Source organism: Salmo salar, chromosome 19 (assembly GCF_965601325.2).
Source record: "Salmo salar chromosome 19, fSalSal1, whole genome shotgun sequence".
In the NCBI taxonomy this organism is placed as follows: Eukaryota; Metazoa; Chordata; class Actinopteri; order Salmoniformes; family Salmonidae; genus Salmo; species Salmo salar.
Window position 1 is genome coordinate 18705439 of NC_138309.1, and position 15940 is coordinate 18721378.

General features: G+C 44.0%; 1 protein-coding gene across 3 annotated transcripts in view; it reads left to right on the top strand.

Annotated features, from left to right (window-relative positions):
• LOC106578544 (neuropilin-1a) overlaps positions 1 to 15940 on the top strand; it is an 82621-nt gene that overhangs the window by 15547 nt on the left and 51134 nt on the right. For all 3 annotated transcript variants that reach the window (XM_082965653.1, XM_082965654.1, XM_014157488.3), the window contains one exon: positions 8297 to 8478. In XM_082965653.1, coding sequence (XP_082821779.1) covers positions 8297 to 8478 — 182 coding nt within the window. The remainder of the gene's footprint in view (positions 1 to 8296; positions 8479 to 15940) is intronic.

Below are 15940 nucleotides of genomic sequence, written 5' to 3' on the forward strand. Positions count from 1 at the left end.
AGAAATGGCTCACTGACACAGACAATATGAGGACCTGCTACTCTGCTACTGTCTCTGTCTACCTTATTGTCTTTTTTTATCCACCTATCCTTCTTTTCTTTTCTTTTCCTTTCCAATTTCCAATCTTCTCGCTCTCTGTTTTTACAAGGTTGCTAGTTGCTCTGTTGTGGAATTTATCCAAGGTTTGGTTTGTACAGTACAGTATACAGTGGCTTGCGAAAGTATTCACCCCCATGGCATTTTTCCTATTTTGTTGCCTTACAACCTGGAATTAACATGGATTTTGAGGGGGTTTGTAACATTTCATTTACACAACATACCTACCACTTTCAAGATGCAAAATATTTTTTATTGTTAAACAAACAAAAAATAAGACAAAAAAACTGAAAACTTGATCGTGCATAACTATTCACCCCCCCCCCCCCCCCCCCCCCCCCGCCCCCATAGTAAATACTTTGTAGAGACACCTTTTGCAGCAATTACAGCTGCAAGTCTCTTGGGGTATGTTTCTATAAGCTTGGCACATCTAGCCACTGGGATTTTTGCCCATTCGTCAAGGCAAAACTGCTCCAGCTCCTTCAAGTTTGATGGGTTCCGCTGGTGTACAGCAATCTGTTTGGGCGCATGTCCTGCTAGCGGGACACCTACGACAACATCCAGTGAAATTGCAGAGCGCGGAGTTCAAAATACAAAAATCGTAATATTAAACATTCATGAAAATACAAGTGTCATACATAATTTAAAAGCTTAACTTCTTGTTAATCCAATCGCATTATCAGATTTCAAAAAGGCTTTACTGCGAAAGCATACCATGCGATTATCTGAGGACAGTGCCCCATACCAAAATACTTTTTCAACCAGCACAGGCGTCACAAAATCACAAATAGCAATTAAATAAATCACTTACCTTTGAAGATCTTCCTCTGTTTGCAATCCCAAGGGTCCCAGCTACACAATGAATGGTCGTTTTGTTCGATAAAGTCCTTCTTGATATCCAAAAAGTCTGTTTAGTTGGCACCAATGATCTCAGTAATCCACTCTTTCAACATGCATACAAACGAATCCAAAGAGTTACCAGTAAATTTCGTCCGAACAAGTCATATGATGTTTCTAATTAATCCTCAGGTACTCTAATATCGAAATAAATGATAATATTTAAGACGGAGAATAGTATGTTGAATAGGGAAGATAAATAACGAAGTGTGCGCACCTCATCACGCGCCAACAAGACTGGTCTTGTTGGGTTTGCGCCAGACATAGTGTTTTCCTTGATGGCCAAAAAACTCAATTTAATCTCATCTGACCAGAGTACCTTCTTCCATATGTTTGGGGAGTCTCCCACATGCCTTTTGGCAAACACCAAACATGTTTGCTTATTTTTTTCTTACCTCTCTTCCGTAAAGCCCAGCTCTGGGGAATGTACAGCTTAAAGTGGTCCTATGGACAGACACTCCAATCTCCGCTGTGGAGCTTTGCAGCTCCTTCAGGGTTATCTTTGGTCTCTTTGTTGCCTCTCTGATTTAATGCCCCCCTTGCCTGGTCTGTGAGTTTTGGTGGGCGGCCCTCTCTTGGCAGGTTTGTTGTGGTGCCATATTCTTTCCATTTTTTATTAATGGATTTAATGGTGCTCTGTGGGATGTTCAAAGTTTCAGATATTTTTTTAGAACCCAACCCTGATCCGTACTTCTCCACAACTTTGTCCCTGACCTGTTTGGAGAGCTCCTTGGTCTTCATAGTGCTGCTTGCTTGGTGGTGCCCCTTGCTTAGTGGTGTTGCAGACTCTGGGGCCTTTCAGAACAGGTGTATATATACTGAGATCATGTGACAGATCATGTGACACTTAGATTGCACACAGGTGGACTTTATTTAACTAATTATGTGACTTCTGAAGGTAATTGGTTGCACCAAATCTTATTTATGGGCTTCATAGCAAAGGGGGTGAATACATATACACGCACCAATTTTTTGAAACAAGTTATATTTTTCATTTCACATTTCACCAATTTGGACTATTTTGTGTATGTCCATTACGTGAAATCCAAATAAAAATCAATTACAGGTTGTAATGCAACAAAATAGGAAAAACACCAAGGGGGTGAATACTTTTGCAAGGCACTGTAGGCCATGTTGCAAGACATGAGGCGAGACTTCAGTATGTGGGGATTGTTGAGTAATTTAGTCGGTTATTCACTGTCACCCGACCCCGAGTTAATGTTATAATGCAATTCGTAGAAAACAATCTGCTTGGATATTTAGTAACAGCAATGTGACTACCTGAATATTCATAAACATGTTCTTCTACAAATATGCATGGTATTTAATTTCAGGAGCTGACTTGGAAAGGAAAAAGTGCTAAATGCATATTTCCATTCTGCCCAGGGCGATTCTCTAATTAATTGTGGTTATTCATCCCTGTTTTATTCATGATAACAAGATGTTTTATGGAAAATGAAGGGATCGTAATGAGGGCAAAACACCAGCACTTTAACACTTTCTCGCATCACTACTACAATTATTGCTTCCATTAAATGTTTTAACCCCATGAATAGACAGTGAAAGGAAATAGATTCTAGGGTGAAAAGGAATACAGGTTTTCTGTTTGTTGGCATTTAGCTAGCCTTTGAGCGTGTCTCCAAAAAGAGCTCTACACATTAAGCAATTAGATCAAGTTTAAGTTCAGGTTTATCCAGCGATTGATTTATGACTAGTGGAACGACTGGTCGAAATGTCTTTAATATATCCTTGAAGTGCATGTATGTGTCTGTATGTCATGAGACAAACTGTTTCTCTGACAGTTGTATGCACCTCATTCAGTCGCACTTTATGTCAGAATGTCATTCAGCACTTGACGCAAGTCACAGCTATTGAGCACTGCTAAACGAAAATTCCTTTATCATACCGGCGGTATTTCTGTATTTTGAAAGTTCTGTATCTTGCAAACTTGATTGCTGACCTGAAAAATATTTTGGGACTATATCAACGATGGACGAATGGAACAAATACCAAAAGATGGTTTTTGGGTGGAGTTTTCCTTAATCTCACTCCACAGTCCAACTGGAGTTCCTATTAGTGTTACAGCAAACCATCTATAATCACGTTATCGTGACTTGTCATGGCTTACGGTTTGTTTGTGTAATGATCTGGTGAGCTCATAACAGCAGTTATGGTACAGAAATATGGTACTGATCTGTTTTGGTCTTCTGGGCTTTCTGTAGGGCCTAGGGAGAAAGCGTGTAAGCGGAACAGACCTCGCAGTTTACGAGAAGCTAAAACAGCACAAAGCCTTGCACGTACGACAAGGACATGAGGTTTACAGACCTTCGCTAACAGTAGAGGCTTGTGTGGTTGGTTCTATTCCTCTAGCTGTCTTTCTCCCCCTCCCCCACATACCTTCCTCTACCATAGCGTGAGCCAACGCCAAGTTTAGCAGATAGCAACCCCCTAAGGCTAACTAACTTCTCTCCCCATTCTGTCTGCTCTCTCTCTCTCATATTTCCTAATAAAGGAGTGTTGTGTTGTGTTGAGATGCAATAATTGGGTCTAAATACCCAAATTCATTCAACTGATTGTTGGGTATAACACATGCAGGATCTCTCAACAATGTCATTCATCAATGATAATGATCTGATAATGATATATCCATCAATGATAATGATCTGATAATGATATATCCATCAATGATAATGATATGATAATGATATACCCATCAATGATAATGATAATTGCAGAAGCAGCCACAAAAATCAAAACCAACCAGTCGCATCTAAAAATATGACATTGGCTGGGCTTTGCAATGAGCTGGGCTGGGCTGATCCAAGCTAGGCTCGCCAGAACGAGTGACACGCAAAAGCCTTGATGGATGCAGCTGTGGAGGACTTTGTGTAGGGAGGATCTTATGCAGCCATGTGGCATGGTATAAGGCCCAAATGAGAAGCTCTCCTCCGCTTCCCCTCCTTAGCCCACTTCTAAACACTTCGGTTCTAATCATTCTTCAGAATGGTGGTGATGGTGGTGGCCTCCACCACGGGTGGGTCCCTCCCACACACTACACACACACACAAACACACACACACACACACACACACTACACACACTACACACACACACACACACACACACACACACACACACACACACACACACACACACATACATAGATACATACATACATACATACATACATACATACATACATACATACATACATACATACATACATACATACATACATACATACATACACACACACACACATACGCACACACACACTCTCACTCACAGACACACACTGGTTTTAAGGGAACTTGGTTAGGCACTAATCTCTCCTGACTCTCTCCCGTTGGCTGAATGCAGGACTGTTGGAGTAAGAAGCTATAAAAAGCCACTGATTGCTTGAGACACCCTTGATGTCTCACGTCCAAGTTTCCATTTCAGCTCAGTGAACTGTGGGTCTTTCCTACCCTGGCTACTCGGCAGTCTGAAATCACAAAGTTAATAACTCGATTAGTGTGAGACGGAGTTGGACGTTTAAATGTAGAGTCCGTTGCTGCCCACCCTGTTCCTTCCTTGTCTGTCAGACTCAGCAACTGACAGTTAGTTCATTACAGACCTGAGGAGGGAGGAGGGGAGGAGAGAGGAGGGGTGGAGAGGGGAGGGGAGGAGAGGGGGAAGGAGGTTGGGTGAGACTATTATTATAGTTGTGGGTTAATGAATGTCACATGCTGGAAGAAAGCTGTATGCACAGTCCATCTGACCTGGGGAGGTACGTCCCCTTCACGCTGGGAAAAAGAAGGACGGCTGCCTCCTTGTAGAAACAGTAATGATATGATGCTCCAGTCCTGAGTGACAGTTTGTTAGCCCTGACGTCTCGCTAGCACTTGAGCAGAATTTTAGATCTCAGAGCGCGGAATTTTGGACAGCTGACAACAGGCTTTTCCTGTAAGTCCCATCTAGAACTCTCTGAGGCTGCATCCTAAATCACACCCTATTCACTGTGTAGTGCACTACTCTTGACCAGGGCCCATCGGGTACTGGTGCGCTATATAGGGAAAAGGATGCCATTTGGGACGTACCCTATAGGCCTCACTGCACTTAGCTGTCCCAGCTCACTTCTGTTGTCTGGACCACTTTACTTTGTTTTAACCCTGAGAGTTGTTTTGTAATGTTTGGAGGTGACATGTTTTTGGTGTGATAATTAGCCCTAGTCTAGAAAAAGAAACACTAGAGAACAGACTTGGGGTGCGTCCCAAATGGCACCCTATTCCCTATTGCCCCATGTGCCCTGGTCAAAAGTAGTGCACTATACACTGTAGGGAATTGGCTGCCATTTTGGACGTAATCTTTCACAGTTTGCTGTGACACAGTTCTACCAAGGGAAAGAATATAAAATAACATTTGTACATTTGTTTTATAGCTTTCTACTAGGTCATGGACTTATGTTTCTCAATGGGCCTGACTAAAGAACTATTGTATCAAGCTTTAACAGCGCTTTATAACATTACTCCTTATTAACCAGGATCATATCCCATCTATCATAACCACATCATATGCTTTTTTATGTAGAGCTAGAGAGATAATCATTTCTAAAAGGGAAAGCTGAAGGCAGTTTAAACTGTGTTATATTGTTAGTCTGTGGTTCATCGCCTCCTCTTTGGTTGTGTGAGGTGGGTTAATGTTCCCGTTTGACACAGCAGGATTGCTTTCTCTCGCTCCCCGCAGTAAGAAGGCAGGGTAATACATTTGGAGGCGCTGAAGCGATGGTCGGGGAGAATTAGATTCATCCCTTTTTGCTTTTAATTTCCCCTCTGGATTGGCAGACCATTTTCACTATTAGTGTTGTGGGAGGCACATCCAGGCTGGAGTGGAGCAGACAGATTAATGAAATGTTATAGTTGGGGCATGATTCAGCTGGATCCTATTGTCTATAAGGGAAAACTACAACATATAACATAACAAATTATTATACTGTCTCTGTGTGGGGGGGGGGGGGGGCTGAGGAGAGTTTTAAATGAAATGATGAATCGAGGGCAGCAGGAGGACTGTCCAGGCTTAAAAAGTAGGCCACCAGCACTGTGTTTGGATGTGAACGGTATTCCCTTCTAAGGGCATCTGTCTGTCCTGGGTCTTTGGGTCAGACATTATGATTGTTGTTAACGGACCTCCCTCACTACAGAGGGCTCCCAAACACACAAACACACACACATCATTTCATAATGAATAAACATCGATTTTTTTTGGGGAAACACACAGAAAATCCAGTGTTTCTATGTCTAACAGTTTTGTTATATTTCTATATTTCTTCTGTATTGTATATAAAGTGTAATATTGGGATGCAAACTCAACTCTATATCTGACATTGTACAGGTGTCTTATTTGTTTAAGTCCATAACCATGTGTGTGAGGTGTATACTTTTGTTTCAAAGTAGATTTGTTTAAGACTACCAAGAACCACTCTGTGTGACCCTGATTTAACCCATTGCAGTGCAAGGTTAATATGTCTGTCAATCGAAAGTTGTTCTGAGGCTTTGCGTTGTCCAGCCTTGCAAACGATCCTATAATGCCTTCCAGATGACAACAGCCTGGGCTAGGCCACAGAACCACTGCTCTCAGATCAGATCATAGCGGTGCCTATAGACCTGCTGAAACACAACCACCCGGCTAACAGAAGGCCCAGGGCCAGACATTGTTGAAGCAATGAAGAACTCTTTTTTTTTTGGCCTGGTAAGCAGACAGAAAGCCCCCAGGGCGCGTTATCCTCCATTCCCTCGTTCATACGACTCCTCTGTCTCTCCATCCCTCCGTCTACATCCTCTCTCCCACTGCGCCGTCTTTATGAGGTCTTCTGAGGCTTCCGATGATGTACCAGAGTAAGAGAGGTGAATTATAGATAGAACACAACAGAACAGTGCTGCAGAAGATTGATGCCCTCTGTGCTGTGAGCTGCGGAATGGAAAGGTCCGATTCAGCCTGCAGAGAGAGGAGAGAGCCCAATATTACAGAAGGGGATACTGAACAAAACTGTACACCACACCACAGAAACATATGGCTTACAGTAGATATGACCTCTTTCTGAGATCATATCTTGATAAGCTGCAGGTTGCCATAACCACTTTCTAATGATCCTGTGTGGGCTCCCTCTCCTGTGTCACCCGTGGTGCCTTCCTTAACATCTCACAAATACCCCCCATTTAAGTGTAATTCAAAGCAGGTGAAAGAAACCATTTGAGGGGGGTGGAGGTTGGATCATGTGGATACTTGTCTCCTTCCACCCGAGGGGTAGCCCCCTATTCCAATCCATCACTCAGAGTGTAGCCTGAGTCATCTATTGTGCAAATACCATAAGCATTAAGTGAATTGACCTATCTTCACTTGTTGAAGTGAAAGTGTATCGACAGTAATTTGGGGAACGGGGTGTAGCCAAACTGAGAAAGCAGACCCTTTCTAGAGTATGCCTAGGAGGCACATATTTTAGCAGGTTGAGTGTGCACGGTTACGCCAGCTAGCGGTGTGTATACAGATGCACTAAGTAGCTGGGTCTAGGTTATGTGTTTTTAATGGTTGACAGTAATGAGAAGGAGGATTGGAGGGAGAAGACAGCAGGTCATGAGGTTTGAGCAGGAATACATTAGATAAGTGCCCCACTGAGCTGAATTCATTGGGAATGGGCGTTATGGGTGATTAAATACCATGGTAACCTGAACCCACACAGCTCCCCTTACTGCACTCCGCCTGTCAATCACAATGAAAATAAAGCATGGTGTATTCATCTATCCAGCACATGCATAGGCATAAACACACACACTCCACACACACACACACACACACACACACACACACCACACACACACACACACACACACACACACACACACACACACACACCACACACACACACACCACACACACACACACACACACACACACACACACACACACACACACAGGGAGAAGACCAGCCCTAACACACACTCTCAGCTTCACCAGAACAGTGTTATGTAAACCTAGACTTAGTACATCTGGGAGTCATTGTTCTAGAATCTCTGCAGTGTCTGCATTATCTAACAACGTGGAGCTGTGCCACGTGGAGGGAATATGAACCTGCCCACATGTTCCTGGGTTTATCCTGTTCTTATTACTACTGCAGCATGTTTTCTCTGCATTAGGGAGGAGCAACTATCAAAACATCAACTTGGTTGTTGGTCCATCATTTCCGACTAGTTGTGTGTGTGTGGGTGTGTGTGTGTATAATACCAACCCAATACAACATGTGACAGATTCTTCTTTTTCCTTTGTCCAGGTATGACTATGTGGAGGTGCGTGACGGCGTGGATGAGAATGGTCAGCTGGTGGGGAAGTACTGTGGGAAGATCGCCCCGTCACCCGTGGTGTCTTCTGGGAACCAGCTCTACATCAAGTTTGTGTCCGACTACGAGACCCATGGAGCAGGCTTCTCCATCCGCTATGAGGTCTTCAAAACAGGTGAGAGGAGACCAAGTGAATGAAAAACACACACACACGATCACAAGATCTCATCACACGCACACACACAGCTCGGAACGTCGCTTCGGAGAAGAGGGATGATATACAGGAGGCCGAGACGTCTAATCATGAGTCGAATTAGCATAAAGAGGATGTTTCTCCTCGTTTCATGGTTTGTTTGTCATTTAGTCCTGCTGCTTAATGCATCAAGGTATTACATATGCTAAACAATATGGCTCCACACAAACAGATTAATAATGTTCACCATTTGTACATAACTGCCTTAATTGGCAGCAGCTAAACGGGATCCTTAATAAATACAAACGCAAATATTCTCCATAAACCATCTGTAGCAGCTGAATGTTTTTGCAGTACTTCTGAGACTTACTGTAGTCATAGACATGTGATGATTTTTGTTCATCCAGACTGAGAAATGTCCTCTTCCTCTGTTTATGTTACTCCACATCATCATGGTGAAGTGGAGAGGATGAGTCACCAATGGTTTCCTGCATCTGATAGGCTAAATTCAAATTCATATATTCAGCTGATGTCAAAAAACCCAGAGAAGTTCCTTCCTCAACAATACAATCTGTCTTGTTTTCACCAATAATATCATGGGATGTTCTTCCTCCTTATCTGAAGATCACACAACAAGAGGCAGAGCTTCCTGTTGTTGCCTTGGCTTCCTGTGTTTATGGATGGCTAGGGAAAGGATTTCTATTGAGTGACTGGGAGAGGGAGGGAGGACACAGACAGGTGCAACAGAGAGCAGACTCCACTCTGATTAATTAACCCTCAGCTAGTCTATGGGATGACCCAGACACTCAGAGAAGATGGAAGCCCTGACAGGGCCCTCTTTTTAATCTCTGAAGTGTGTGTGTGTAGGGGTAGGGTATGTGTGTGTGTGTATCCGTGCGTGTGTGTCCCTTTGATCTGATGTTAATTTACCCACACGCCAGCTGCCTCACACACATCTCCCCACACTTCAGTGAAGTGCAGCATTCCCTGTTGATGAGGCAGTTCAATTGTGCACACCACATTCCTCTGAGGAGGTGTTTCCCAGTCTCATCCATTAAAAGGACTGATTCTAAATTAGCTGTGTTAGGGACCCTGGGCTACGAGGGATGGGGGGAAGAAGTGCTGAATGCAGGCCGTTGTGATATGGAGAAATATATCATATTCATATCCAGATGTGTTTTCACTGAGAGGGGAATATGTAATACTGGAGCCTACTGAAGACTACCCAGGATGCTGTATTCTTGGTGGGATGTTTTGCTCCCTGTAGAGCTGGCATCATGGTTGTGCCGTCAGGACCGGGCCGGTTCTTCTGTGGCAGCCAGGCAACAGAAGCTTGTTTAGCTTTGAAACCAGCGTTGTGTTTTGACTACAGTGGCGCCGGTTGCCGCCAAGGCGATGGCTCTGAGATCAATTAAACCAAAGTTATGTGTCGGACTCCAGTAAGACTTGCTGTCGCCATTTGCGTCGGCTAATGGGGATCCTAATAAATACAAGTTTACATGTGTTAGCATCAGCAGTTTTGTGTTGGCTATCTGGCTAATACCACCCCGGTGTTGATATGCTTACCTAATCAACGAGCTGGCTGCTCTCTAAACCAAAGGATGGGGGCTTATGTTCCGTCCCAAATTGCACCCTGTTCCCTATTTAGTGCACTACCTTTGACCAGGGCCAATAGGGCTCTGCTCAAAAGTAGTGCACTATATAGGGAATAGGTTTCCATTTGGAACGCAACATTAGCCTCCATCCTTTGGTTTAGAGAGCAGCCAGCTTGTTGATTAGGTAAGCGGGTGATATTAGCCAGATAAGCATCAGCAGAATTGTGTTGGCTAACACATGTACACTTCATGATACACAGATGCTGAGATAGCGCTGGGGAAGTAATGCAAGGAATGCCGTGCATCTTAATGAGCCTGAATGGAGGAATATTACAGTATGTGTACAGTACTAGACTTGTGGTTAGAGGGCAGCTTCAGGGAATGGGAGCTGTGTTCTTTCAGAGGTAAATGAAGGGTCAAGGCCAGATGAGAAACAGGGTACATACACGTGCATAGACACCTAGACTCTCTGTGAGGAACCTGGAGCGCAGCCCTGGCTCTCATCAGCAGTGCAGTCAGCAGAGCAGAGGAATGTAGAATTGGGAAAACAACAGGTTGTTTGTGGTCCTCCACATCTCTCACACACACACACTGGTTTTTCAATCCAGGGATCTTAATTAGCCCGGGCTATTTCTTTTATGGGCGGTAAATTGTCGTCCTCGCTCCACAGAGAGAGAGAGAGAGAAAGAGAGAGAGAGAGAGACACAGAGAGAGAGAGAGACAGAGAGAGAGACACAGACAGACAGACAGACAGACAGACAGACAGACAGACAGACAGACAGACAGACAGACAGACAGACAGACAGACAGACAGACAGACAGACAGACAGACAGACAGACAGACAGACAGACAGACAGACAGACAGACAGACAGACAGACAGACAGACAGACAGACAGACAGACAGACAGACAGACAGACAGACAGACAGACAGACAGACAAGTCCAGCTTATGTTGTCTATTGCTGGAGTGCACTAGGGTCACCGAAACTAAGATACAGCTAACTCCTCCAACTTCCCACCAACACCCCTTTAGCCCAAATGGTCCGGGCCGGATTTCAGAAGACAAACAGGCCATCCTTCCTGACTAGAAGCCTTTATGTTTATCCTGTCATCTTGTCTCACTTAAAGTCTTCCTCAAGTGTCTCAGAAAAGGTCCCTCTCTTTCTGAAAGAAGCCATATGCTTCTGGTTAACAGCTCTGCAATTTGTAACTCTCAGAGCCACATCAAGCCTGGCGCCGGGCTCAGTGAAGTGGGCAAAGAGAGAGAGAAAGAGAGAGGGGGGGAGAGAGGCAGGGATCATGCCACTGTGCCGCCCTCCTCCCCCTCTCCCTGATGCTGCTCACTGTGATGGAATTTGAAGAGTGGAGAAAATGGGATTGGAGAGGAGGGGATGAGGGAGGTCATCTGCCCTGCCTTTAAGTGAAAAGCCCCATCATTCTGCATTTCACTCCTAGAGCCGTTTATCATGTTCTTGCTATGCGATCGCTTTTTACGAGGACACCTGTGTCAACTCCTAGGAGGGAAGGAGGGAATGGGGAGAGGTTAGGGAGAGGGGGAGACTGATGCAGGGCACGTGGACCATTCGGCTTTCATCTCGTGAGCGCTCTCATAGGCACAAGTCACATCTGGTACAGGCACACACCCCATAGAAACTTTAGACTCAAACTCTCTCTTTATGCTTAAGGCCCCTTATTGATGCTCTGTCTCATCCCTCACTGTCAACATAGGAGGAAATGATGTTATCAGCATGTTGACATGCTAAATGCCTGTCAGTGTGTCAAAAAGAGAGAGTGTGTGCGTGTGCGTTTTTGTTTGAATGAATGACACACACCCCAAGCTGTAGCTTCAGGTTAACATTTCATTAGAAGAGTAATTGTCCACTGCCCGTTAACCCTTTCATCAGTGTAGCTACAGGCGAGGAAACGTCCACCCAGAAGTAGCTAGTTACTAGGCGGACTGGGCTAATTATCAACCAGATTGACACATGGCAAATAGGCAGCAGTGATTTGCTCATTAGAATTAGAACAGCACCTCCGGACATTAAGGCCCCGGTCCCTAATAATCCTGACCGGGCAGGGAAGGAGGGAAAGAGAGAGAGAGAAGCAGTCATGTCAAAGGCATGTGCCATGTCGCCGTGTCAACCAATGATTAGCCACACGGTATTACAGCAGTCTCCTTTCACCATCTAAAGAAACATTTTGAAATGTTAAATAGAAAAACCTAGCCTAAGGGAAAATGTATCAGGGGACAAGCATGTTGAAAGAGGCCCCAAGTCGGCTATTGAAATCGTATTTCAAATCAAATCAAATTTTTGTGGTCACATACACATGGTTAGCAGATGTTAATGCGAGTGTAGCGAAATGCTTGTGCTTCTAGTTCTGACTATGCAATAAAATCTAAACAGTAATCTAACAAATTCACAACAACTACCTTATACACACAAATACACACAAATGTAAAGGGATGACTAAGAATATGTACATATAAATATATGGATGAGCGATGGCATGCGGCATAGGTAAGATGCAGTAGATGGTACAGAATACAGTATATACATATGAGATTAGTAATGTAGGATATGTAAACATTATTAAAGTGGCGTTATTTAAACTGACTAGTGATACCTCTATGTAAACATGATTAAAGTGGCGTTATTTAAAGTGACTAGTGATATCTCTATGTAAACATTATTAAAGTGGCGTTATTTAAAGTGACTAGTGATATCTCTATGTAAACATTATTAAAGTGGTGTTATTTAAAGTGACTAGTGATATCTCTATGTAAACATTATTAAAGTGGCGTTATTTAAAGTGACTAGTGATACCTCTATGTAAACATGATTAAAGTGGTGTTATTTAAAGTGACTAGTGATATCTCTATGTAAACATTATTAAAGTGGCGTTATTTAAAGTGACTAGTGATACCTCTATGTAAACATTATTAAAGTGGCGTTATTTAAAGTGACTAGTGATATCTCTATGTAAACATTATTAAAGTGGCATTATTTAAAGTGACTAGTGATACCTCTATGTAAACATGATTAAAGTGGTGTTATTTAAAGTGACTAGTGATATCTCTATGTAAACATTATTAAAGTGGCGTTATTTAAAGTGACTAGTGATATCTCTATGTAAACATTATTAAAGTGGCATTATTTAAAGTGACTAGTGATACCTCTATGTAAACATGATTAAAGTGGTGTTATTTAAAGTGACTAGTGATATCTCTATGTAAACATGATTAAAGTGGCGTTATTTAAAGTGACTAGTGATATCTCTATGTAAACATGATTAAAGTGGCGTTATTTAAAGTGACTAGTGATACCTCTATGTAAACATGATTAAAGTGGCGTTATTTAAAGTGACTAGTGATACCTCTATGTAAACATTATTAAAGTGGCGTTATTTAAAGTGACTAGTGATACCTTTATTAAGTCTGTTTATTTAAGTGGCCAGAGATTTGAGTCTGTATGTTGGCAGCAGCCTCTCTATGTTAGTGATGGCTGTTTAACAGTCTGATGGCCTTGAGATAGAAGCTGTTTTTCAGTCTCTTGGTTCCAGCTTTGATGCACCTGTACTGACCTCGCCTTCTGGATGATAGCGGTGTGAACAGGAAGTGGATCGGGTGGTTGTTGTCCTTTATGATCTTTTTGGTCTTCCTGTGACATTGGGTGCTGTAGGTGTCCTGGAGGGCAGGTAGTTTGCCCCCGGTGATGCGCTGTGCAGACCACACTACCCTCTGGAAAGCCTTGCGGTTGAGGGCGGTGCAATTGCCGTACCAGGCGGTGATACAGCCCGACAGGATGACCTCGATTGTGCATCTGTAAAAGTTTTTGAGTGTTTTAGATGACAATCCAAATTTCAGGCGCTGTTGCGACTTCTTCACCACGCTGTCTGTGTGGGTGGACCATTTCAGATTGTCAGTGATGTGTACGAAGAGGAACTTAAAACTTTCCACCTTCTCCACTACTATCCCGTCGATGTGGATGGGGGGGGTGCTCCCTCTGCTGTTTCCTGAAGTCCACGATCTTCTCCTTTGTTTTGTTGACGTTGAGTGAGAGGTTATTTTCCTGACACCACACTCGAAGGGCCCTCACCTCCTCCAGGGAGGCTGTCTCGTCATTGTTGGTTGCCTACCACTGTAGTGTCGGCCACGCTGTCATGGGTGAACAGGGAGTACAGGAGAGGGCTGAGAACGCACACTTGTGGGGCTCAAGTGTTGAGGATCAGTGGGGTGGAGATGTTGTTTCCTACCTTCACCACCTGGGGGCGGCCTGTCAGGAAGTCCAGGAACCAGTTGCACAGGGCGGGGTTCAGATCCAGGGTCTCGAGCTTAATGACGAGTTTGGAGGGTACTATGGTGTTAAATGCTGAGCTGTTTACAATGAACAGAATTCTTACATAGGTATTCCTCTGGTTCCAGATAGGATAGGGCAGTGTGCATGTGATGGCGATTGCATCGTCAGTGGACCTATTGGGGCGGTAAGCAAACTGAAGTGGGTCTAGGGTATCAGGTAGGGTGGAGGTGATATGATCCTTGACTAGTCTCTCAAAGCACTTCATGATGACAGAAGTGAGTGCTACGGGGCGATAGTCATTTAGTTCAGTTACCTTTGCTTTCTTGTGTACAGGAACAATGGTGGCCATCATGAAGCATGTGGGGACAGCAGACTGGGATGGGGATTGGTTGATTGGTCTATGTGTCCGTAAAGATTTGGGTACGTTGAAGATTTGGACACGAAACGTAAATCCTTAGCACTTTGAGACTTTGAGGTTAGAAGATGTGAAATATATATTTAACAAGTTGTGACTTTGACCGGTTAAATAAACTACATAGTGCACTACTTTAGACCTTAGGGAATAGGATGCCATTTGGGGTGTAGCCACTGTGTTTTTGAGGGAGCAGCTCGTCTCAACACCCGTCATAACACTGTGTTTTTGAGGCTGCAGCTCGTCTCAACACCCGTCATAACACTGTGTTTTTGAGGCTGCAGCTCGTCTCAACACCCGTCATAACACTGTGTTTTTGAGGCTGCAGCTCGTCTCAACACCCGTCATAACACTGTGTTTTTGAGGCTGCAGCTCGTCTCAACACCCGTCATAACACTGTGTTTTTGAGGCTGCAGCTCGTCTCAACACCCGTCATAACACTGTGTTTTTGAGGCTGCAGCTCGTCTCAACACCCGTCATAACACTGTGTTTTTGAGGCTGCAGCTCGTCTCAACACCCGTCATAACACTGTGTTTTTGAGACTGCAGCTCATCTCAACACCCGTCATAAATTCGACTGTTTGTTTAATTCCAGCATGCTGTCTGATCTCTTTCAGTTAAAGTGATTTGTGTGTGTGTGTGTGTGTGTGTGGTGTGTGTGTGTGTGTGTGTGTGTGTGTGTGGCGGTGGGCCCTGGCAGGTAGAGGAGTGGGTGGTATTGGGATGCGCTCGACTGAGCCTCGCTCTGAGAAGTTTGTGTTTTTCAGGGAGAAGCTCTGGAGTGTTTACAGGCCCTGTGCATCTTGGTACGGCTCTCGGGGGCGATGCGATTCACAAACAACAGTAGCAAAACCAGAAAGAGACAGACAGGGGGTTGCCTCCTGAAGCTGGCCACACACAGACACAAACACGCACACAGTAAATAGCTCAACTGTAGCATACCATCACGCAACACAAAGCATCGTGGGTAGAGAGGCAGGTAGAGACAAGAGGAACTTTTGAGGAGCGACCTTCCGTGCAGAAGGAGATAAAATGAGACCAAGAAGAAATCTGTTTTCTGATTATCTCTTCATGGACCTTTCCTCTCTTCATGGACCTTTCCTTTACTCCGTTCTGATCTTTTTCTCGGCGCCCATCA